This window comes from Lissotriton vulgaris, chromosome 8 (genome assembly GCF_964263255.1).
Source record: "Lissotriton vulgaris chromosome 8, aLisVul1.2, whole genome shotgun sequence".
Lineage (NCBI taxonomy): Eukaryota > Metazoa > Chordata > Amphibia > Caudata > Salamandridae > Lissotriton > Lissotriton vulgaris.
Window position 1 is genome coordinate 1,352,167,509 of NC_141696.1, and position 24,904 is coordinate 1,352,192,412.

At 44.9% G+C, this 24,904-nt stretch overlaps 1 protein-coding gene across 1 annotated transcript in view; it reads left to right on the forward strand.

Moving 5' to 3' along the window:
- The window catches only part of MTMR2 (myotubularin related protein 2), a 270,640-nt gene extending 253,172 nt beyond the window's left edge, over window positions 1-17,468 (forward strand). The window contains exon 14 of the mRNA XM_086935293.1: window positions 15,950-17,468. Within this exon, the coding sequence (XP_086791419.1) occupies window positions 15,950-16,114 (165 nt within the window). The 3' untranslated portion in view covers window positions 16,115-17,468. The remainder of the gene's footprint in view (window positions 1-15,949) is intronic.
- The last annotated feature ends 7,436 nt before the right edge of the window (window positions 17,469-24,904 follow it).

Consider the following 24,904-nt stretch of genomic DNA (forward strand, 5'->3'; position numbering starts at 1 on the left):
TGGGACTCATCAGGTGATTAAAATCGACGTCAGGAGACACCGTCTTGCAGAGACACAAATCAAGGGCCCAGTCGAAATCGCAGCTCAGGCAATGAAGCACAGGCTGGATACAAGTAAAATAGGAAAATCGAAACGTTAATCCATATGCCGTGCTTAAAGTCGCAAGCGGCAATGTGCCATAGTATTCAAGCATCCGGTTGCGGAACAGTGCCAGGTGGGGCTGTGCGGCGTGTAATACAGGACGGGCATCCATTTTTAATAAAACAAAATATAACCAAAACGCCTGCAGCTAGCACCAGTAAAACAGGAAAGCCACCAAATAAGCTTGAGAATATGGAATGGAAGAAAGCAGGAATGACTCCAAATATCTTCTCAAATGAAGTCACAAGACCACTGCTAACTATTTTTAAAAAGTGTGCAAGGCCAGAAGTGGAGGACGCATTAAAGATGGAATGTATCAATTCGCTGAAATGCAATGGTAAGTCAGTATTCAAAAGGGCCTGCACCTCTGTGCGGGTGTTGGCTATGTGAAGGACAAATGTTTCACGAGCCGAACTCAGGGCCACTTGTTTTTGAGACAAAAGGGCTCTTATTCTACTCATTCCATTGAACTCTGCCTTCAAGGTTGGGATTCGCGGCCAGATGGAAACATCTGAATTCCCATGCGGAGGAGGATACAGAACATTTTTGCAACACACCACACGTTCAGATACAGTTATCACATAAGCGATGCCTCGAATTAACCCACAACAATCTTCATTATTCAAAATTAAATAACTTCTGTTCGCCAGTAAAGTGAAAGTAGGGACAATTGCTGGAACCGGAGTACCATTTAAAACACAGGCCAAATTCGGACGATGCTGATTACAGGAACCATGTAATTGGATATGTCTACACATTAATGAGTGATCTGGCGTTTCGGTGCATTCTTCACCTTTTAAATAAACCTCCTGCCCATCTTTAAGACATCTGTATGTAAAGGGGAGGAACCAGGCCTTGTGCAAAAATGCACTACCAAGGGGTTCATATCGGCCTATTTGCAATATATTGCATACAATTTGTAAATTTAAATAAGGCAAATGGGAGCGTGATTAACCCGTGGATAAGCCACGTTGCAGCAGCGGCTTCTGCCACAGAAAACGGTAAGGACACCAGCCTCTCAATGTGTAGCATAGAAAAAGATGCATCCCTCATTGAAAGTAAACATTGCTTTTCAGTCAAATTAAAAGGGGCAAAGAGGGAGGGCACGTTCATGTAATTCCAAGGCACTTTCCCAGACTTAAGTGTCTGCAGGGTCCACGCAAATTGCATAATGGAACGTAACTGATTCTGGCCATGGTATAACACAGATAATTCATCTTGTACAATATCAACAACAGAAGACACAATATTATCTAGCATGTAAATGCGGGAAGAAAGCATATTAATGCTATTATCTACAACTGCAAGCACTTTTTCCAAATTAGCCTGATCAATGGCCCTAAGGCGTTTTGCCGCCTCAATCTGTGAAGTCTTCCAGATTTCATTATAAATTGCATATATCCATCTTTTCGATCTACAACTAGCCGGCCTTTTATGAAATCATTCACATCTACATCATCTGTCAGCTTGGATAGATGCAGTTTAACCGATGCCAAAGTAGAATGTTTGAGCCAATTCTGACATAATTTGCCTACTGAATAAGTGGTGACAGAATGGTCAGTTTCAAAACGAGGATCAGGTCTGACTTGAGTAAAGCCATCAGTCAAACCTAGAAAACGACGTTGGCAGGAATCTGCACTTCTGTGCCATACTAGCCAACCCTTTGGGTTCAAACTGGATATATTAAATGAAGAATTTTGCGAAAAGGTATGTAATTCTCGAATTGAAAAATGAGTAGTATTGCTCCAACCAGAAAACTCTTCCAAATCAGGTAGGGCAGGAGAATTCAACCGTCCAAAGCATGTGGTTTGAAAAATGGTAGAATTTAAAAACAACATATGATTTGGGATGAGACATGCACGGTGCAAAGCCTCAGTGCCTTGTACCTGCCACCTCTTAGAACCCCAAACTGATTTAAGGTCAATGGTTTCCCTCCAGAACTCGTAGCCCTCTACAGCCAACTTGTCTAGAAAGGACTTCGAATACAACAAATTAGTATTGGTATGTCTAACCTTGGACATGGACTTCTGTGTCATTTTAAAATAAAAGGACTCGGGATTGGACTGATTAAAGTCAGTAAAATAAGACTACTTTTTCAAAAAAGTACCCGAACTGCCTTGTAAAGGAGCCGGGCAATGTTCACACTGTGTATAATTAACAGAACTTCGTCTGGAACTTGTTTTATGCAAAAAATGATTACCAAAATGTTGGAAGCAAAATAAATCACCATAATTAGCAGATAGATTCTAAGTACAAATCTTCAGCATCAAAAGCAGCATAATATTTCAAATCAGAAAACAACGATTCTACGGCCTGAATATCCCAATCATCAGAACGTATGTTTTGTTTCACTACATCCCCCATGTTCACTCTGAGCACATTAGGGACATTAACAACTTCAGTTGGGCCATGGATTTGAAATTTAACCGCATCCCACACAATCCCATCAAGGACAGGCCAAGCAGTGATGTTAACAAAAGTTAAGTCTCTCTTCAGTCTGTGTGCTGAATGTGATGATGAAAGGGGGGCCAAAGTTCCATTCAGATGACGAATGCATGTTCTCTCCTCGACATAGTGTCCATTGACAATTCGGAAAAAAAAAAACACAAAACCAATTGACATTAAAAGGTAAATTGAAAAAAGCACCAGCCTAATATATGTCCAAGGGGGGATTAAAAAATGTTTTTTAAACAGGTTGGCATAAATCGCAAAATGTGAGGGCTTGTTCGAATTATGTGAAACAGTGTCAAATGAAAATCTGGATTCTGTGGCCAAACGTGTTTGCAATTCAGGCATAGATAAGTCAGTTGGGCAAGTGTAATCAATTTCAACGTTAGTACCAGGCAAAGTACTTAATTAAGGACTGGAAATTGTAGGCATCTCGATGGCCACCTCTGGCTCAGGATCAGAAGCAGTGGCCAAAACAGAATTTCTCACAATCGAAGGACAGGAGACCGCCGGTGTCATACTATGAAGAATCGGCCACTCTGTGTATCTTAACTTTGTCAATTGAGATAAACCTGCTTTCCTTACGACTTGGAAGTGGTGGTAAAATGACTGTTCTTGTGCCCTTCACTCCAAGCACTGGAACCGGAGCTCGATATGAGGGACCAAATTCTTTCTTGTTATCGATCTTCTCTCGAACCAGTTCTCCAACTAGGGGTAGCCAGCCAACTACCGGGATCTGCAGCGCATCATCCGATGTGGAAGGCAAGTGATCCTTTGCAAGACTGTCTCTCGTCTTTTGTAGATCCTGTAAAACATTGCAATGTTCATCTACGTCAAAGGCCGTGGCTTGGGCCACGCAGTCTAGACCGTCAAGGTCAGGGACATACATCTTGATACCAAAGAGCATCTCGTATGGGGTCCGCCCACCCAGAGACCTTCTAGGGAGATTATAAAGAGCACGCTGCACGCCATTGAGATGGGCCAGCCAGTTTCTGCCAGTGCCTATAACTCGAGCTGTCAATGATTGCTTTAAGTCACGGTTCATTCGTTCCACTACACTATTACCCTCAGGTCTGTATGGAGACGAAAACTTGACTTGGACCCCAATCGAAATCATGGCATCCTTGTACGCCTTAGAGGCGAAAGCCGGACCCTGATCCGAATGGAAGGTACCACAGGCAAAAATCCCTTCAAAGACACTCAAATCTATTATGACAGTCCGTGAATCAGCGCTGCGATGGGGCCAGACCCACACAAAGCATGTGCATGAATCAACTGCTACTAAGATGTACTTATACGCTGTATCAGAAGAAAAAGGACTGCAGTGATCTAAATAAACGCATCCTAGCGATTTATTTGTACAACTGTGTCTGGGGCGGACGCGCAGCAGTCGAAGGCTTGATCTGCTGGCAAATGTCACATTGAAGGACATAATCGCGCGTCTGTTTGTACAGTCCTCGCCACCAGAAACGTTGTTGTAGCTGTGAAACAGTGGCCGAGACGCCCACATGCGCAGACGCAACACCTTCATGTGCCGCTGTAATCAAGGTATTCCTGCGGTCAGAGTTAGGAATCAACCGATCCCCGACTCCAGGAAGTTTCACATAAGGAACCTTATCGGGACCTAAGTGGTATGTGTACTTCAAAGGGAAACCTGTAGGAAATATACCTCCCTTCTCAGTGGCAGCCACCGCCGCCAAGATGTCATCATCTATCTTACTTTTGGACCGTGTAACTGCTGCAACTAAATATGTAGATACCGCTGATTTTGCCGCTTCATCAGCAAGCGAGTTACCCACAGCGTAAACTCCAACACACTGTTGGCCAAGAGTATGAATTACAAACACATGTGGCAACCGCTCTTTAAGCTCAGTCACTCGGACCCAGATCATTTTATGTTTTATCGTGCTACCCTGGTAATCGCGAAAGTCATTTTGAATCCAAAAGAACAAGTTCTCATTGTAAGACTGGACACAGTAATGGGAATCACTCACAATAAGAGTCGTCACACTAGGATCCGCGTACTCTAATGCAAGCAAAAGAGCCCGAAGTTCTGCCAACTGTGCAGTGCAGTCCCCTAGAGTCTGCGTATGCACGACTCTGGACTTGAACTCATCGTTCACCATGGCACCGACCACAATGGCGCATGCGGAAACGTAGGCAGGTTTAGAGCCATGCGCAACCTGCGCCGAAACATTATGATCAGCCTGACCACGACCCCTCGCTTCAAACCTACCACGATCATTCGCTCCACCCCTTGACCCTGAATAACTATTCCGCGTCCTTCCACTTCCTTGGCCACGCTGATTACGCTGTTCTCGAAGCACCGGACAGTCTGAAGCCCAATGTCCAAACTGTTTACAGTATGCACACTGGTCCTCAGAAATATCAGAACGAACGGAAGACGTACCATACGATCCACGTCTACCCCTATCATTCCCTCTCGGCTGTGTAGCGTAAACCTGAGCCAACATCACCTTCGTCTTTAACTCCTTCGCTTTCTTATCACTACTTTCCTTAGCCTCCAATTCCTGTCGTTCATAATACTGAGCCATAGTCAATAAAGAAGCAGGGGTCGCCGTGATCCAGGAACTTTCACTAGTCTTCAAACGTTTTGCAATCTCCGGTAGGAGATTAGCCACATACTTGTCAACGAACAAATGCCTGCCCGTGTCCTCTGTTAATAATTGCCCACTATAGTCATGGAATGCTTCCTCAAAACGCGAAAAGAAGTCAGAAACCGATTCATCCGGTTTCTGTTTGCAAGAGACTAACATAGTCCAATCAATCTTCTTAGGGGGAACAAGCGTTTTCAATTTATTCAAAATAGCCTCCGGAAGATCTAATATTAATTGGCATGGCTTGCACGCCGGCTTCCTATCCAAATCAGCTTGGGCTAAGTCTTTCCAATCTGCACCCAGAATCGCTCGATCATCGAACTTACGAATCGCTCTCCACATATCAGGGGCAATATTAACCCAAAGAAAAGATCAATATCAACTAATGTCATAACACACGAAGAAATAGCCCCTTCCACTCCTTCATAGAAAGCTGCAGGATTTTTACGGGGGTCAGGCAAAGCAGTCTTAAGTGCCATAACATCTGTTCTATTCCACGGCATGTAAACCCAATTATATATAAAATAACCCTTTGCATTCACAGACGTTTTATCATTATCTGTACCTTGCCCTTTAGGAGGGACATATAAAGGTGCAGCTTCTCGCATAGGCATAATATGAACTGTAGAACTCTTATCTGCTCCAAAAATAGGTCACTCTTTGGATATCTCCGTCGATCCAGGCGCAGCCGAGTCTGATGCCTTTTTCGCCGCCCGCAATTGTAATGCCTCATCCCGCAGATGGACCAACCGTTGGAAAAACGAATCCGCATCTGTAAGAACAAAAATACCTTTACGCAAATTCTCACGACCAACTGATACATCCTTTGGTTCCAACTCAGATGAATATTTTCTAAACCGTTCTACAACTTCGTCTCCAAAATGACTCAGAAAATACAACCGTTCTCTCTCGGACCACTTACGCATATGGTCATCTATCTCTGAAATAGTTATAGATTTAGGATAAAGTTTTCGAGCAAACCCACGCAATTCCGCAGCCCGATCAACACTTAGCCTGGTACGACTATCCCCTTGATCGTCTTCATCCAATTCCTCATTCGGAGCCGTAGGTGAAACATACGGAGGCGGGCAACAGTCTAGCAATGAAAAATCATCAAATTCATTAGTAAGGACAGGATAAAGAGGACGTCGAATAGGAAATTGACCATTAACTTGCAAATTACGTTCCCGTATCTCCCTCTCTTTCTTTTCCTGCAACTCTTTTTCCTGTAGCTGTAAAGCTTTATCACGAGCAGCCTTTCGCTGCTCTTTGTCCGCCAAGGCTTGTTCACGCTTCATTCGCTCACGCACCGCTTTCTCCCACATACGTACACAATCAAACATATCCTGTCTAGACCTACGCTGAAACAAACATTGCTCCACATATTGAACCTTTCGCAAATCAAACGACCCATGTAGTGGCCATTGCAATTCATGATCGGCCTTTGTATATTTAAGCAACAATGTACTATACATAATAGGGGGAAGGCCAAATTTGATATACATTTCACGATTAGGTGTCCCCTCTGGGGGAGCCGGCTGAGATTCATTTAATCAATAAGTGGTACCCTTTCCAAGACTGCACATTCCTCGAAGTGTGCTTAAAACAGGCATGTCAAAATATCACGCGATATTACATAAAATGGCACTTAATATGTTTTACACATGGTGTGCCGTTCAAACAAATACAAAGTCAGAGAAATATCTCTACACTGCCTGCCTATGTGAGGTGCACTCCACATATAACTCAAATCATAGATCCAAATGTTAGCTAACTCAAACAAATCCAAACAGCCACAGTAAGTGTCAGTAGACTATCTTACCAATCAAAAGCTTACCAAGTTCTCAAATATCCAGGTTCCAGCTGCCAAGTTCTTTAATCGAATCAGCCAAACAGGCACTGTACGACAACCCAACCGATCAGGATCTCAGTCGAGGACCGGCGCCACCTGGAAGGTCAGATCAGAAGGAAAGGAAGAAAACACAGTGGGTGCCAAGACTCGGGTCACTCAGTGGCAGCGTACGCGTCCATGGCGAGTTTCCAATTCTTCGTCACGACCTCTCCTTCGGGCATCCGAGTCGCCGATGAGTCCCTTCGTGGTCGCCAATTTGTGGTATTGGGTTTCTTCAGATCTACATACTCTGCAAAACCTCCTTGACACCATAACATAGAAGTTGGCACGGAAACTGGAAATGCAAAAGACAAGTTTATTAAGACCCCCTGGGGTGGTGGTACAATCCTTCGGCAATGCAAGAGGTATCACCCCGAACATCGGTGCGCGACCTCTTTTATACAATTTTACAGTAATAAAAAGTGTAGGCGGAATACATTTGCTCAGTTTAGGTACATATAAGGACATTTCTGGAACACAGCCAACTTATGGGAGGAGTTTTAGCACCACCGGTCAGTTTGGGGAACATTCCTAAGCGATGACCGTCCACTAATACAAAGGGTTTGACTACGCATGCGCAAGCTTGACCAGTACTAAAAATAGCCTGTTGCTGGGCAAGTTAGATGGTCATTGGTACAGAGGAAGGACAAAAGGGCATGCTGACCACGAGGCAGCATGTTCATGAAAATGGAAGCCAGCAATACAAAATGGCCTCCGCAAATGTGGTCAAGATAAGAATGAATTCGTGTAGCTGAGCTAAACGCTAACCCGATCATTGTCAAATTACGACAAAAGTGCCATGACTCCGCAATGCCATTATAACGCATTACATTACATTTTATATGCTTTTACCACGCATACATTTACAACGAAATTCGTTGTAAATGCATGAATGGTAAAAGCATGTTTTTTTTAATGTTTGGATAAGGTAAGTATGGGTATAGGGGTATATGTTGTGGGGTACTGAGGTATATGTTGTGGTGTGTTTGGGTATTTTAAGGGTTCAGATATAGTTTTGGGTTATGGGGTACAGGGGTAGTTTTAGGGATAGGTATGGGTTTTGGGTACAGGGGTATTTTTAGGGTTCAGGGCTAGGTTTGGGTTTTGGGGTGTAGGGGTATTTTTAGGGTTCAGGGGTAGGTTTGGGTTTTGGGGTACAGGGGTATTTTAAGGGTTCAGGGCTAGGTTTGGGTTTTGCTGTACAGGGGTATTTTTAGGGTTCAGGGCTAGGTTTGGATTTTGGGGTACAGGGGTATTTTAGGGTTCAGGGGTAGGTTTGTGGTTTGGGGTACAGGGTTATTTTTAGGGTTCAGGGCTAGGTTTGGGGTACAGGGGTATTTTTAGGGTTAGGTTTGGGTTTTGGGGTACAGAGGTATTTGAAAGGTTCAGGGCTAGGTTTGGGTTTTGGGGTACAGGGGTATTTTAGGTTTCAGGGGTAGGTTTGGGTTTTGAGGTACAGTGGTATTTTTAGGGTTCAGGGCTAGGTTCGGGTTTTGGGGTACAGGGGTATTTTTAGGGTTTAGGGATGGTTTTGGGGTACACGGTATATTTATAGGGTTAAGATGGGTTAGTGTTTAAGGGTGTTGGGGTATTTTAAGGAGTAAGGGTGGGTTATGATTATGGGGTGCAGGGGTATTTAAAGGGAGCAGGGTGGGATTAGCACACGATATGAGACATGGCATGAAGGGCGGAACGTATCACACGCCCCCAGCATTTGTCACGCCCCCAGCACACGCCCACAGCACAACGCAGACACGCCCACAAGGGACTACTTTGCTGGCACAGTACTTTTACTTTTTAAATGTATATGGTGGGCGTCTGCATAGCCTATGTCCTTCTGCTGCAACTGCCCTTTCCAACGCTGTATTGGGTGTTGTGATTGGTGCTGTGGTTCCTGAGATTACCCGCCTCAAAGGTTTGGGCTCTCTCTTTATTATATTAGTATGGATACATAGAGGGGCTTTGTGCTTTGTGTCAGTCCTCTTCATCCATTCGTCTGGTCAACTGTCATTCACATTTTACTTCTCTACACCACAGCATACAGCAAAGGCAGTGGGGCAAACCTCAGTAGCCATTGGCCGTCTTGCATTCTGAGAGACAATAATAAGAATCATATTATCCTGTGGTCTGCACTGAAACAAAATAGAATGTTGATACCTGTTTTATGCACACCTACCTGAAGATAGCATGGGTACTGTTACATTAAAGTCACATGGAATGGTTAATTAATCAGTGTTTATTGCAAGCATATGGCCATCACGTACATGACGTGGCATGTTTTAAAAAAAAATCTTTTTATTAAACATAGTTAGTTACAGTATACATTGACGATCGCCTGAAGGCACCAATACAGTCACCGTTACATAAGAATCCATGTTTTGTTACAGTACTCAGGATGGATCTCCACTCTCCCTCCCCACTATTCTAAGGTGACCGTCCCCACCCTGCTCTAACTCCCGGTCTACCCTCGCTCCCCTCCTTCACGGATTCCTATATGTCTCCCATTGATTCCACACTTTCTCCCATTTTTTGGGGCAACCCCTACTCTCATATATTGTTTTTCTGCTGCACAGTACCAATTAAGATCTGCCTTCCATTGGCCTACTGTTGGGGGGGAGGGCAGCCCCCCACGCTCTGGCAATGTTTCTCTTGGTCACCATCGCCGCCACTGATTTTCGGTCATGTCTGATCTCCCGTTGCACACAATATATGCCAGCTGGTCTCCAGCGGCACGGTCTGCCCAATCACCTCCGACATTACTCGCATCACCCCCCCGCACCCCCCCCCCCCCAAAAAAAACTGTTGTATGGCTGGGCACTCCCATGTGGAAAAAGGTACCTCTTTGATCGCAACCCTGCATACAGCGATCCTTAGGGGTGCACCCTATCTTGTGCATGATCATGCCAGTGGAATAGGACCTATGGAGAACCTTTAATTGTATTAACCTGAATCTCGCCCTGATTGCTACCTCTCTTGGGCTCTGTATGGCTTCTCCCCAGTCATCATCTTCTAATATGCCGATATCTGCCTCCCAACTCTCGCGCAAGGCCCTCAATGGATCGGGGGAATTATTGATGATCTTCCTGTATGCGCAGAATATAGTGGCATGTTTTGGGGTTTTATGTTAGTAAAAATAAAAATGACCTTTGCACCAGCTTGCCAAGACAAGACTAACTAGGTTTGTTATTCTAGTACGGTGGTAAATGCTTGTACATAACAGCTCACGTTTATCATATTCTTTGTGTTAGCAATGTCATTTTTCCACAATGTAAACATTTTAAGAATTCATTTTTGCACGCGGAACCTCATGTGGTTGCACCTCTAAGTAATCTGGGCTTTACGTCACATCCGTCTAAGGAGGAATTAGCACGCAGCGAACAAGACTTTGATTTGCCTACATCTGGGAATAAGACTGAAAACATAACGGAGGTCATAAATCAAAAAATAAATCTGTAATGCAGAATTGGAAGCAGATGAAAATATGATGCAGAACACGACTCCACCCATACTGACGGAATTCCTCAAATTAAACACCCAAGACATATATTTTCGCACATATGAACGCCTATTCTTTTACTTTATAAATTACTATAAGATAGGCATCTTGGTTTCCATCCATGATGAGTCGGCTGCCTTGAATCCCCTCAGAGAGAAGCCAACCTGCTTGACTGCATGCCTAAAGAACTGGCAAAGCCAATAGGTCTCAGCGTTAAAAGCCTGCGCTATGATTTAAGCAATGCGTTTACCATTTGCATGCGAAAGTAAGCGACAAGACACTTGCACACATGAACGGCAGCTCTTGCAATAGTTTTACTATTAATGACAAACCTTGTCAAGATGGTGGCTGATTCATACACTTGAAGTGTGACAGAAACATGATGCATGCATCATACGCACAGCAGGAATTTATATTTACCATTCTAACTTGTCAGACAGCCATGTCAGAAGAACACTGAATTAAATGTTAAAAAAAGAAGAGAAAACGATGGGGCCCTAATCATAAACGGCATTTTATGATACATTTAGTAGTAGTACTACCAAATAATCTACAAAATGCTATTTACTCACCTGCACACGGAAGTCTATGCTTCTGCCTATCCTGTCTTTTAAGTGCAGAGATCTCTGCACAAGTGGGTATGTGTTTTAGTAGTAAATGCGAGAGGGAAGTGGATGAAAAATGGGTAATATTTATGAATACATGGGATTCAATGGGAGGGCAGGAAATGGTTTAGGGAGGTACATGCATCCATCCAGAAAAGTGTAAAGCCCATTGCTTTTCACAAACTGCACTTATGTAAATACTACAGCTAAAAGGACCCAAAAATAGTTGTAATTGTACTTCAGCTCAGCGCTGGAGTAAGTCCAACATGACAAATGGCCAACCACTGGTTTACTGCAACACCCTCCAATATAAAATGATGGAGACAGGGAGTAATGTCAAATTAAATTAACTTATTTGAACTTTTTAACATGAAAAATACAAATAAATGTAAATTAATGTACAAATATATATATGTATATATATGTATGTATATATATAATATATATATATATATGAATAACACATGATTATTCATTTATTATAAAATAGATAAGTAACTTTTTTTATAAATGAAAAAATGTAACAATTTTTTTAAATAATCTTAATTAATTGTATACATAATATGAATTAAATGGTACTACATAATAAACATGCATTTTATACATTGGGTGTTTTAAAAAAAAATAAATCTAAGAAAAATAATGTAACTTAATTTGGTATATGCAAAATAATGAACTTTTTAAATAAATTAATAATGCTTTATCTTTAATTTACTTCAGTTAACAAATATTTTGAATTAATTAACATTGATATTTAACATTAAAATGTTATAATTTTTTATACATTCATTAAACTATTAACTTCCGCCTACGTGTGAGAAGTTACAAGTAGTAACTTTACACTCATAATTTAGGCTCCAGCCCCTGAATTCATGGGGTGGGTTCATAGAACACTTTTGAGTAACTTTACACCCGTAAATGGTGAAGAGCTAAAAGTAGTATAGTTGCTCAAAAGTGTAAGAGTAAACTTACACTTGTAGATTTACTCACATGTAAGTTTACCTTTGTGGATAGCCCCACAAATGTGTGCCAGCACTAACAAGGCAACTAGCGGCCTGGCAGTACTTTGCAGCTGATAAATCCTAGTAAAACCAAAAATGATAATAATAAGGAACTAAATAGGGGTCAAAGGAGTAAAAACAAACACTGGGGCCTGGGAGTATTGTGCAGCTCCTGCACTTGCTAAAAAAAATACAAAAAGAAATGGTGCTAGAAAGAAAGCATACAAACATATGCACCACTTTGGACTGCTAATACATAAAGAAAGAAAAAGTCCCCTCAAGGCTGCATTGAAAGGATACAACACATCCAATCAGAACACCGTTACGATGGAAATGCTCCTAGGATGAAAAACCTAAGAATATGGAGGAAAGCTACTTTAATCAAGATCAGGACACCACAGATGGACAACAAAGCCATCCAGTTATGAGCGATGGGCTGACCTGAAGCTCACTTAAGTTTATGATGTGTATTGGAATCAATAAGTATGCTAACAGCGGTCTGTAGCTGAGACCTAAAAATAGTAAATCGTAACCTGTTCAAACTTGTTCTTAGGTACATTTCTACCCTGAATTGTTGGCTCACTACACAAATAGTACTCTTAAAGACCTATGCAGCAGCACGGTTTGTGACTTTTTAAAAATTATTTTTATTAAGCATTTTCATTAAGAACACTTTTTAATTGCAGTCACTTGCTATTTTTGTAGCGGGAAGTTTAAGGGCCCTACCATTATTTAGTGATGGACAGAATTATTTGCATACATTCAATGGTGTGTTAGACAGAGCTGGAAAAGGAAAACCAAACAACAAACCCTAGCAAGTTCAATGGTGGGCCAGCCCTGTCCAGTCCTGTATACTTGTACATGTCATGCAGTGGTCGAGATGACTGTCCCAGGGCATGAAGATTCAAGAGCATAATCATCTACTGGTGGGTCTTTGTATGTGGTTCCCGTCTGTGTGTATCCCTGGGGAGGTAGGCCGTCTATATATACATGTCTAAAGGCATACGCCCTTCATGTTTTAGGCACCTCTGTATCTATAAATCTGTCCACAACCTCTTGCCATTGTTCTGCCAAGAGCTGTCTACAGATCCATGTGTAGTCCTCAAATCGTAAAGCAGCTCCCTCTGCCATTGCACTGCTTTTGACATCTACCTTCCACCGACTGTGTCATGAGCCGTCTGGTGACTTCGAGTGCTGGGCAATTCGCCTGCCAGATAGGCTCAGTGTTAGATTCAGGAATCTGTTGCCAGCCTTCTGGTTGCTTGGCTTTTGTATAGGCCAGAAGGCAAATCTCTACATTATGCTATCCCTGTATGTCTAGTGTCTTCCAAATTCACTGTGGCCTGCATAAAAATGTGTAAACACTAGGCAACCCTAGGCCGTATAAGCAAAGTCCACGTCGACCATGGTGCAACTAAGGCAGTTCTATTCCATGGTGCTAAGCATGGTATTCAAGCATTGTGGTGTGAGGTAGGTGTTTCTGGAGATGGTATAGGTTTAGGTGTGCTCCAGGGTCCTTTCCCATTCCTTCCCCACAGGTTGCTGACCAATGATGTCTTCCATCGAGCGCACACTCTTGGATAGCCTTCAAAGGTCATAATTACATCTTATATAGCCAGGAGATGAGATGGCAGCCCTTCCTGAAAGTTAACATGGTTTGCAGTAAGTCATGTATGGGAGGTTCTGGGTTTAGATTACCTAACATTTGACATGCCGCTTGCACCAGTGCCCCATACATCAGGAACTGTGTGCCTGGGAGGTTAAACTCCTCAGCCAGGTTCTCCACTCTTCGAAAGGTACCCTCCATGTAAGCAGCACTGTATGTGATGTCAGTGCTGTGATGTTTTCATTAAATCAGGCCTGTCAGAAGTAAAGAAGCATAGGCAATCCCTTGCAGGCAGATCAAGATGTAAGATTTGCAAATGCTTTTATGCTGCAAGTAAATCTTAACTGCCTATTAGGCAACCAATAGTGTCCAGACCCTAAAAAGCAGGCTATTGGTGAGAAGAAAAATCCAGAGAGTGTGGAGGCAGTAAAGCAAATCTCTGAAATCTCCCATTTTCTGATACTGCAAAGTCTAAAAAAAGGAGTTAGCCTTCAAAATACGACTCATTCACTGACATCCTAGATACTTGTACCCGCAGTTGTCAAGGTGCTGTAATTGCCGCCCACTGGTAGTGTAGTGAAGTATTACAGTATTTACACTTTTGATAATGTCTCCATCAACAAATAACGATTTTGAGTCATGGTAAAGGATACACCACTTCCTGAACACATCAGTGCTGTAACATGGACCACTGATTCCTGGGCTGCAGCATCAACAAAATCAAGGGAAGACCCTGATGCTGGAAACCCCACCACTGACCTTCCACACCAACAGTATCAGGCAAGAAGGGGCAATGGAGAGAAATATAGTTAGACCAAAGAGATTCTCCTCATCCATATACCAGATTGCCTAATTTGCTTGAGCTTCAGAGATTACGCCTCCCTGTTTGTTCGTACGGTACTTCGGCATGATATTGTCGAGTTAGATATGCATAAATGGCGTTTCAGAACAGACAGGAAAAGTTGGAAGTGCTTGTAGGACTACTGGCAGTTTCATCCAGCTGAACCTTCATGCCATTTGCAGAGTTCTCTTTCCTGCCTCACCCATACCTTCCCAATCCATGCTGACACATGTAGTCATAATTTAGGACAGGTAAGAAGGAATAGCACACTTTGTATCGTAGGTTTGACCGACATTATTGCAGAGGGTGGATTAATTCAAATACAGACAGATGTAATCTCCAGGTTTCAAAATCAGAGCTGGAGAAGATGTAACGCAAGTAGATAAAAAAAAAAGATGCTTGTCCTGAGCACCACAAAGAACGACACCTGTTAGCCATTCCCTAACTGAGTATGTAAAGAAGGAGGCAGAGTCTGGCTGGAATTGTTTTTGGATGCACTGTAGCCCCACAGCCATCTGAAAAGAGGCCCCACTGAATTGCAGAGTCTTTGTTTAGTTACAATGGAATTTGACCTGGGTGATGTGGAACCTAGGTTCCAACAGAAGACCACAGACTGCCCTTGCGTGCAACAGCTCTGCTTTGTGCTACATCTTAAGAGGCCTTCCAAGCTAATTCTTTAGCTCAGCCTAACAGTGACCAAACAAGGTGAGAACCTTAAATGTTAGTTGTACCCAGCACACCATAAACCCTCGCACCAGTCGTGTAACGAAACTTGAGGCCCCCCCTCCCCCCAAGTTACATGGGGGGCCCCCGCTCCAGATTTAGTCAGGATCTCTCAGCCCAGAGTACTGTACTTAGGGAGGGCCTCTGCAGCTCAGTGCCCTGCCTCTGCACCGCGGGAACATGTGTTACGCCACTGCCTCACACCTTTCATGGTCGATGGGGTCGGTTTCCAGCTCAACTCCACAGGAGACAGCCATACCAGGCTTGGCCTACCTGACTTTTTTTCAAAAAAATATTTTCTTGATGTTCTCACTGTTGTAAGAACTTTTTTTAACCTTTCTTTTATTTGTCCCTCATGGTAGCCATTTTCAGGACTGCGGACACGCCTTATTATAACAAGGTCTGTGGTGAGAAAAAATGACGGGTTGGTATTTCATAAGTCTGTGGTAGACAGAGGAGCTGACAGTAAATCATTATTTACTTTGCCATCGAGGGGGGGGGGGAAATGCTTGTTTTAAAGTATTCTACAATTAAAATTGTTTATACATGTTTCTAATGCCACTGCTTATTTCTTTGTAGGAGCCCATTTACACCAGATATAAAGAACTTCATGCAAAGCGGATAGAGCTTCAAAAAAGGGTGGACGAGCTGCAGAGGGAGCTTACTAACCGTTCGGCCTCTTCCTCTCCGGACAAATCTGGGTCAGCGGCTCAGTCTCTCACCACTCCACAGACAGTTGTATGAATAGAATGGAACTATGTTTACTGGCAGCTGCTCTCAAAGCAAATCCTCAGTATGAAGAAACTGACCGATATGTAGAAGAGGTTATAGTAGTTGAATCAATTCAGTGTTTCTCTACATGCCTCTGGAAGAACTGCGGTGCACTGAAAAACCTGTGATCACATGTTGTGCCACAAGTATTACACTAAGTTACAACACTAATGTTAGTTACCAGTCTAAAATACACTGTAGAAACATTCACTACAAACCTTTGACTTAAATGGGTCTACAATCTGTGAGGTCTATAAAAAGTGTTAAAATTATACTGTATTAACAAACTGATCTACATAGAAATGCCTATGCAATTCTTGAGGCTACCTCTTACACTAAAAATATATAAAAGGCATGTTTGGCTAGGCTACCAGCAAACACACCCCAAATAGCGGTGATTACGAGATGCCATCCCCTAATGCATGTAGTTACAGTGATGACCAAAGAAGAGCAACATCTACATCAAATTCATTTATTTTTTAGAAAAATCCTTTCAGAGCAAATAAACCCTATTTAAGAAAGACTGTTGCACTAATAAGATATAAATGTCACACTGTATATAACTATTTACAGCATAAATGGTATTATAGTTTATTTACCAAAATGCATGCACTTTAAAATGTGTAATGTAAAATACAAAATACTAAATTTAAAGACACTAAAAATACTTTGTTGAGAGTTCACTTACGCAACGGTTGCTGTTTAATTACTTGTATGTACTTGCAACACTGTACCATAAACACGTTGGCACATTTTTGTACAGAGCAGTATTCTACAAAATGTATCATGCTTGTCATTGGGTTGTCAGTAACTCTACAACAAACTCGTAGAAGCAAACTGATGTTATTTATCCTCTGTATCTATTTATTAGAATTTCGTTCGTAAACCTGCAGCGTTTTCTGCCTAAAGAGCTGAATTGACAGCTTTTATTATTCAAATCATAGTTTAGAGGTACGGTAGTACCAACTCTTTCAGTTCTCAAAAATACAGAAATGTATTGTTATCCTGCTAGTTAGAAAGGATGCGAATTTAAGAAAAATGTATGCAATATTTTAGTATTCGTTACATGCAAATATTTAAGTAATTGAAATGTTTGTACGTATGTTGTGTACTTATAAGGGTGTGTGTATTGTTTAAAGCAAAACAATACTTATTTTTTCATCATTTAAAATTAGACGGTTAAAGTTATACTTTCCCTAATATTTCTTCTCAAACGACCTGTCCGAGGTCAGTTTGCTGCGTTTTCTCGCTTGTTTTAGACAGATTTGTTTGTACTGTATTTTTTGTTATAAATTGTGCAGTCTATTAAGAATTTCTCTAACTTTAATGCAACTGTATTGCTCATTAGAAAACATGTCACTGGCCTTAAGACCCACCAAGGCAGCACTAAGGACACTCTACATCATCATTCCAAAGATATTCAAGCTCAAAATTAATTGATTACCTTCATGGGACATAAGATCTTCAAAATTATAATAAAAGAGTTGACCTCAAGGATTTTCTGCCCCCCCCCCCCCCATCCCGAAAAAGAAACCGTGGATAAGTGTTTCATAGTGAAATTAGTCCCGCCCATGTGCGTGGACCCCGGAGCAATCAAAAATAACCTCTTAAGTTATCAAAAAATGCTGAACTGCAAAGACACTTAAGAGAGAATTTAAAGACAGATAATTCAGCCTATATCCACAGGCTACACTGTCCAGTACTTCAACTAGAAATTCCACCAAAAATCAACACAAACAGCACAGCCTGCCCAGTTTCCTCCATAGAGAAACTTGCCTCTACCAGCAAAAGCCTCTGGAATGATGGCATGGACAGACAAGCCCCATAGGCTGCCATTATGTGGCTCAAACAGGATACTGTGCCTTTAAGAGAACTTTCCAGAACTTCTCCCAGGATCCCAGAATGCACAGCAGGTCCCTTTTACTTTCAGTTCTTTTTTCCGGATCCTGCTAGCAGGACCCTGGAGCATTGAGCTCTCCCTTTTCAAGGGTTTATTGGATTTTTTAGCACTTTTGGTGTTTAAAAGTGTTTCAGTTTGTGTGCTTGTTTTTCAAAATTCTGTGTATTTGTTCAGGCTTTTTAGGGCTCTAAAATTCCTGCCCTCTTCGACTAGTGCCCAGGATGTACAAGGAAGAAGTCCAAGTTAGATCCACACGACATCTGCATCCTCTGTCTCCCTGATACACATGCCCCTGAGGAATGTGACATCTCTCCAGACCTTTACAGCAAGGACCCTGAGGGAAAGGCTGAAGAGCAGGCTGCAAAGCCTGGAGGAGAGACGACCGCAGGCTGCAGGTGGGTCTGGGCAGGCTGGGAAGACTCCCTCTGCCCCTGCTGAGGCCTCTGGTGGGCTTCCCAGAGGCAGGAAGACCAGCAAACGCTCCCGGTCTGCGTTGATTGCATCGACGACGACGTCGAGAGGGATGACGACGGTGTGTTCCCCATCTCCCCAGCGCTCTGGGTCGAGACGGCGTGGAGGATCGACGTCGAAGGGCCTGGGTAGGCTGCCGTCGAGATCATCATCAACGGATTCTTCGTCGTCGACGTCAGAGTCGAGTCGACGTCGGAGGGAGAGCGGCAGGCGTCGGCGCTCGCCGTCGAGGCGACACCGCCGGTCGCCGTCGAGGAGGCGTTCAGCGTCGAGGGGATCCTCGCGAGGACCTCAAGGAAGCGATCGTCATCGAGAAGGAATCGACGTCGAGGAGACGACGTTCGGCGTCGTGGAGGCGGCGTTCGGCGTCGGGGAAGAAGCGTTCGACGTCGCGGAGGCGGTGTTCGACGCCAGAGAGGAGACACTCGGCGTCGCGGAGGCGGCGTTCGGCGTCGGAGAAGCGCTCGACGTCGAGAAGAAAGATCAGTGTCTCGGAGGCTTTCCAACTCTCCTAAGCGGCGCAGAAGGAGTTCTGGCGCCAGAAGTCACGCTGGATCTGGGGGAGGACGCCGGAGACGGCGATCACCGACTGGAGGGGCTGGTTCGCAGTCCCCTCCCCCGAAGAAGTCACCGGGCTCGGTGTACTCGGAGGTTTATACACCTCTTTGGCCTAAGACGCCCCCACCTCCCCCTCCTCTACCTAAGGAGGCTCCTCCCAGCAATCCTCCTCTTCCACCACTTCCGCCATCGCTACCACGACTCCCACCACTTCCTCCTCGTCATGCCGTTCCTCGGCCGGACGTACCTCCTGTTATTCCACAGAGGTCGCTGTCGCTGCCTCGCTACCCTACACCGCCTAAGGGGACGCCTAGGCCGAAACCCCTGGATAGGCCACGGAAGACACCTCCGTGGAAGCCTGTAGAGCGTCCGAAAACTGGGAGGTCGCGATCTCGTTCCAGGAGGAGGGAGCGATCGCGGAGTCACAACAGGTCATCGACTCGGTCGAGACGACGCCACAGGAGGCGCAAGTCTCGTTCGCATACGGGGTCTTCAGAGACCAGGGACTATTCACCGACGTTGTCAGAGTCTCCGGGGACAAGGGTGTCACCGGTTGACGATCTTGTGTCTTTTCATGATGTCCTGTTGAGGGGTGCAGCGAAGTTGGGCATCACGTTGATGGTGCCCACGCCAAAAACTTCGGTGATCTTCGAGACGCTGCACCAGAAGCATCTGTCGCGGCCGTTACTGCCGCTGGTGCCGGGCTTGGAGGAGCCGGCCACGGAACTGTTCCTCACCCTGGCGGTTGCGAAGGCGGCCCCCTCGAGACTCCAGAAGAAGTACCGGGCTCCTGACTCAGATCCGGCTTTCCTGAGGGTGGATCCTCCGCCAGACTCGGTGATAGTGACGGCGGCTCGGAAGCAGCATGCCACCACTACGTCGTCCACAGTGCCGAAATGGCCCGCATGAAGGCGGAGGCGGAAACGCTCATGGCTGTAGGTCTGGAAAAGCCCAAGGATACCAAGAAATCGTACCGCCCGTTCCAGACACGGTTCGGTGGACAGGGCAGAGGGCGTGGCCAGGCTTCGGGACAGCAGCAACAACAACAGCAGCAGTTCCGAAGGCCCTTCCAGAAGCGCCAGAAAGGCAGAGGCGGCCAACAGTCGGCAGCAGCGACCAAAGGCCCGGCCGGGTCTAGGCCCTGAGCATCAACTTCCCCCACATCCGTTACCCACTCCGGTGGGGGGAAGCGCTCAATTTTTTCTGGCAAAGTGGAGAAAAATTACTCAGGACAAGTGGGTGCTGAATATTGTTTGCAATGGATACAGTCTTCGGTTCACGAGCCCGCCTCCAGCGATTCCACCGGTCGGCTCGCAGTTTCAACTGCTGAGCTCCAGGCGGAGGATGATACCCTGTTAAGGAAAAGGGCGATAGAAGATGAACCTCTGTCCCAAAGAGGAAGAGGTCTGTACTCACGGTTCTTTCAGGTTCGCAAGAAGGACAAGAACGAGTTCAGGCCCATTCTGGATTTGCGACAAGTAAACAAGTGGATTCGCAGAGAGAAGTTTTGCATGCTGTCGTTGCATCAGGTTTATCCTCAGCTGCAGCAAGGGGATTGGCTGTGTGCCATAGACCTACAGGATGCGTACTTCCATGTGCCTATTGCACACAAGCACAGGAAGTTCCTGCGATTCCAAGTCGGCGCCAATCATTATCAGTACACAGTGCTGCCATTCGGGCTGAAGTCTGCGCCCAGGCCATTCTCGAAGTGCATGGCAGTGGTAGCAGCACACCTGAGGAAGAACAAGGTGTTCGTCTACCCATACCTGGATGACTGGTTGATCAAAGCATCCTCCTTTTCGGAAGCTCAAGCGCATTTCCGGAAGACGTGCGGTCTCTTGAACAAGCTGGGGTTGCACATCAACATGTCCAAGTCTGTCTCGACTCCGGTCCAGTGCATACAGTAATTGGGAGCCTCCATCAATACGCTGTCAGCAAGCGTGTCTCCTTCGGAAGGCTTAGGGTCTTATGACCGCTCCATCTACAACAGTGAGGACGGTGTCTTCTCTACTGGGGTCGATGGCCTCTAGTATCTTCCTCACGCCTCACGCACGGCTGCACATGAGACCTCTGCAGGAGTGCTTGAAGGACCAGTGGGATCAGAGGAAAGGATCTTGGGACGACAAGATTCGACTGTCTCTGCATGCGCTTCAGTCTCTGAAGTGGTGGTGTTCAGCGGAGAATCTCCTCAGAGGGGTTCCCTTCCACAAGGTCGTTCTCACTCAGACTATCGTGACGGATGCGTCCCTCCACTGCTGGGGGCGCACTCCGGAGACCTACAGATATAAGGAACGTGGTCCCCGATGGAGTCCACTTATCACATCAATTTTCTGGAACTCAGAGCTGTTCACTTGGCACTGAAGGCCTTTCTTCCGTCCTTTCAGACCAACTCTCTGCTTGTACAGACGGACAATACGACCACGATGTATTACCTCAACAAGCAGGGGGGTTCGAGATCGCGCACTCTCTCTCAGGAGGCGCAGATGATCTGGCGCTGGCTTCTAGCCAGGGAACTGACGATAACGGCTACCCATCTGCCAGGTGTGCAGAATGTTCAGGCGGATGCACTGAGCAGACTGATTCAGGAAAACCAGGAATGGGTCATAAACGACGAAGTACTAGGAGAATTCTTCGCAAGGTGGGGGACTCCAGACGTAGATCTGTTCGCCACCGCCGAAAACAGCAAATGCCGAGACTTCGCCTCCAGGTACTACCAGCAGGGGACGCTGGGGAATGCGCTATGGATCGATTGGTCGAACAGCTTTCTGTACGCTTTTCCACCCATTCCCCTGATTCCGGCGGTGCTAATCAAGCTATCCCAGTCCAGGGCACGGATGATCCTGATCGCACCGGAATGGCCCAGACAGTGGTGGTTCATGGACCTGCTTCACCGGTCTCTCCTTCCTCATATTCGGCTGCCGTGCAGGCCAGACCTTCTCACGAAGTTCGGGGGGCAGATGGTGCACCTGAACCTCTCATCTTTGAGTTTGACGGCATGGCTCCTGAGATAGTGCAATATGGCCATTTGAGTCTACCAGAAGATTGTATGGACATACTTAAGGAGGCTAAGCGACCTTCCACTAGGACTTCCTATGCTTACAAGTGGAAGAGATTCTGCATCTGGTGCAAGTCCAAGAACTATGACCCTACGACGTGTAAGGAGGATGTCATCCTTCCTTATCTTCTGCATTTGGCGCAGTCTGGCCTTAATTTCCATTCCATTAAGGTCCATCTAGCTGCATTGACTGCCTACAGGAAATGCCCTTCACAGACTTCCTTCTTCCAGATCCCTGTGATCAAAGATTTTTTGGAAGGCTTGAAGAAAGTATTCCCTCCTGTCCGGCTTCCTTCGCCTTCATGGCAATTAAATGTGGTGCTGTCCAGATTGATGAAGGAGCCTTTTGAATCTATTCATAAGGCTTCGTTGCAGCACCTGTCCTGGAAGGCGGCGTTCCTCGTGGCCATCACATTGCCCGCAGGGTGAGTGAAATTCAGGCGTTGTGTTGCCAAGAACCTTATACTGTATTTCATGCTGCTAAGGTTGTTATGCGTACTCACCCTAAATTTCTTCCCAAGGTTATTTCTGATTTTCATGTCAACCAGACCATAACTTTGCCTACGTTTTTTCAGATTCCTTCATCTCCAGCGGAAAGGTCTCTACAATCCCTGGATGTTAGGAGGGTATTGAAATGTTATCTGGATAAAACCAAAGATATTCGTAGGTCAGACCAATTGTTTATCTATTATGGATCAGTCAGGACCAGTCTTGCTACCTCCAAACAGTCCATTTCTAGGTGGATTGTGTCCTATATACAATTGTGTTACCAAAAGGCTAATAAGACCGTAGGAGGTAAACCTAAGGCTCATTCCACCAGGGGCAAAGCTGCCACAACTGCTTTGCTACGTAATGTTCCAATTGCAGAAATCTGCAAGGCGGCCACTTGGAAGTCGGTCCATACCTTTGCTAAGCATTACTGCCTGGACACTGATGCCAGGAGAGACGCTCAGGTTGGGCAGGCTTCGCTGTGGAATCTGTTCGCACAATAGTGGTATTATTTCTTTACTCTCCACTGCCGCTTTGGTGTGGGGATGGGCTTGCCATTCTATTCACTAGATTATGACTATACACAGAGATCCCCATCTACAGAAGGAGTAGTTTCTGTCCTATAACTCCAGTTCTGTAGTAGGGGTATCTCTGTTATAGTCATAAGCGCCCGCCCTCCTCCCCGGTGGAGAAAGATGTAAGGAATGCTACAGGTCTGGCGTGTTACGCCTTCAAAAAGGGGCCTGCTGTGCATTCTGGGATACTGGGAGACGTTCTGGAAAGTTCTCTTAAAGGCACAGTATCCTGTTTGAGCCACATAATGGCAGCCTATGGGGCTTGTCTGTCCATGCCTTCCTCTCTATCATTCCAGAGGCTTTTGCTGGTAGAGGCAAGTTTCTCTATGGAGGAAACTAGGCAGGCTGTGCTGTTTGTGTGGATTTTTGGTGGAATTTCTAGTTGAAGTATTGGACAGTGTAGCCTGTGGATATAGGCTGCATTATCTGTCTTTAAATTCTCTCTTAAGCGTCTTTGCAGTTTTGCATTTTTTGACAACTTAAGAGATTATTTTTTGATTGCTCCGGGGTCCACACACATGGGCGCGACTATTCAGTAGATTATGACTATAACACAGATACCCCTACTACAGAACTGGAGTTACAGGACAGAAACTACTCCTTTCCCTATTTTATTTTTCCTTGCAATATTATATACAGAGAACTCGACAACATGGCATGAGCACAATTTACATTACAGAAGAACACATTCATTTGTGGTAGGCACGGGGAGACAAATTGCCTGTAATCACAGGATGTTGAGCTGATGCGGAGATACGAACATAGCTCCCCAGCTCTAAAGTTCGCAATTCTAGAACTTGTGGCAGGAGGTGTGTCTAAAAGTGTATGTCGGTGCTGGCCATCAATGAGAGAGACCTGTGCATTTTTCAAATGGGTGGTGAAAAATATGAGTATGTTGCTGGAGATGTGGCCCGCCGGGCCACCAATGTACTTACCGGGGGAGGGTAAACACCCATTATTCTGCAACTTTCTTTCCGCATACCATCACTCCGCATACTTTCATTACGAAAGTACCACGCATACATTTACAACGAAATTCGTTGTAAATGCATGAATGGTAAAAGCATGTTTTTTTTATGTTTGGATAAGGTAAGTATGGGTATAGGGGTATATGTTTTGGGGTACTGAGGTATATGTTGTGGGGTGTTTGGGTATTTTAAGGGTTCAGATATCGTCTTGGGTTATGGGGTACAGGGGTAGTTTTAGGGTTTAGGGATAGGTATGGGTTTTGGATACAGGGGTATTTTTAGGGTTCAGGGCTAGGTTTGGGTTTTGGGGTGTAGGGGTATTTTTAGGGTTATGGGGTAGGTTTGCGTTTTGGGGTACAGGGGTATTTTAGGGTTCAGGGGTAGGTTTGTGTTTTGGGGTACAGGGTTATTTTTAGGGTGGTTCAGGGCTAGGTTTGGGTTTTGGGGTACAGGGGTATATTTAGGGGTAGGTTTGGGTTTTGGGGTACAGAGGTATTTTAAGGGTTCAGGGCTAGGTTTTGGGGTACAGGGTATTTTAACGTTCAGGGGTAGGTTTGGGTTACAGTGGTATTTTTAGGGTTCAGGGCTAGGTTTGGGTTTTGGGGTAAAGGGGTATTTTTAAGGTTTAGGGATGGGTTTGGGTTTTGGGGTACAGGGTATATTTATAGGGTTAAGATGGGTTAGTGTTTAAGGGCGTTGGGGTATTTTAAGGAGTAAGGGTGGGTTATATTTATGAGGTGCAGGGGT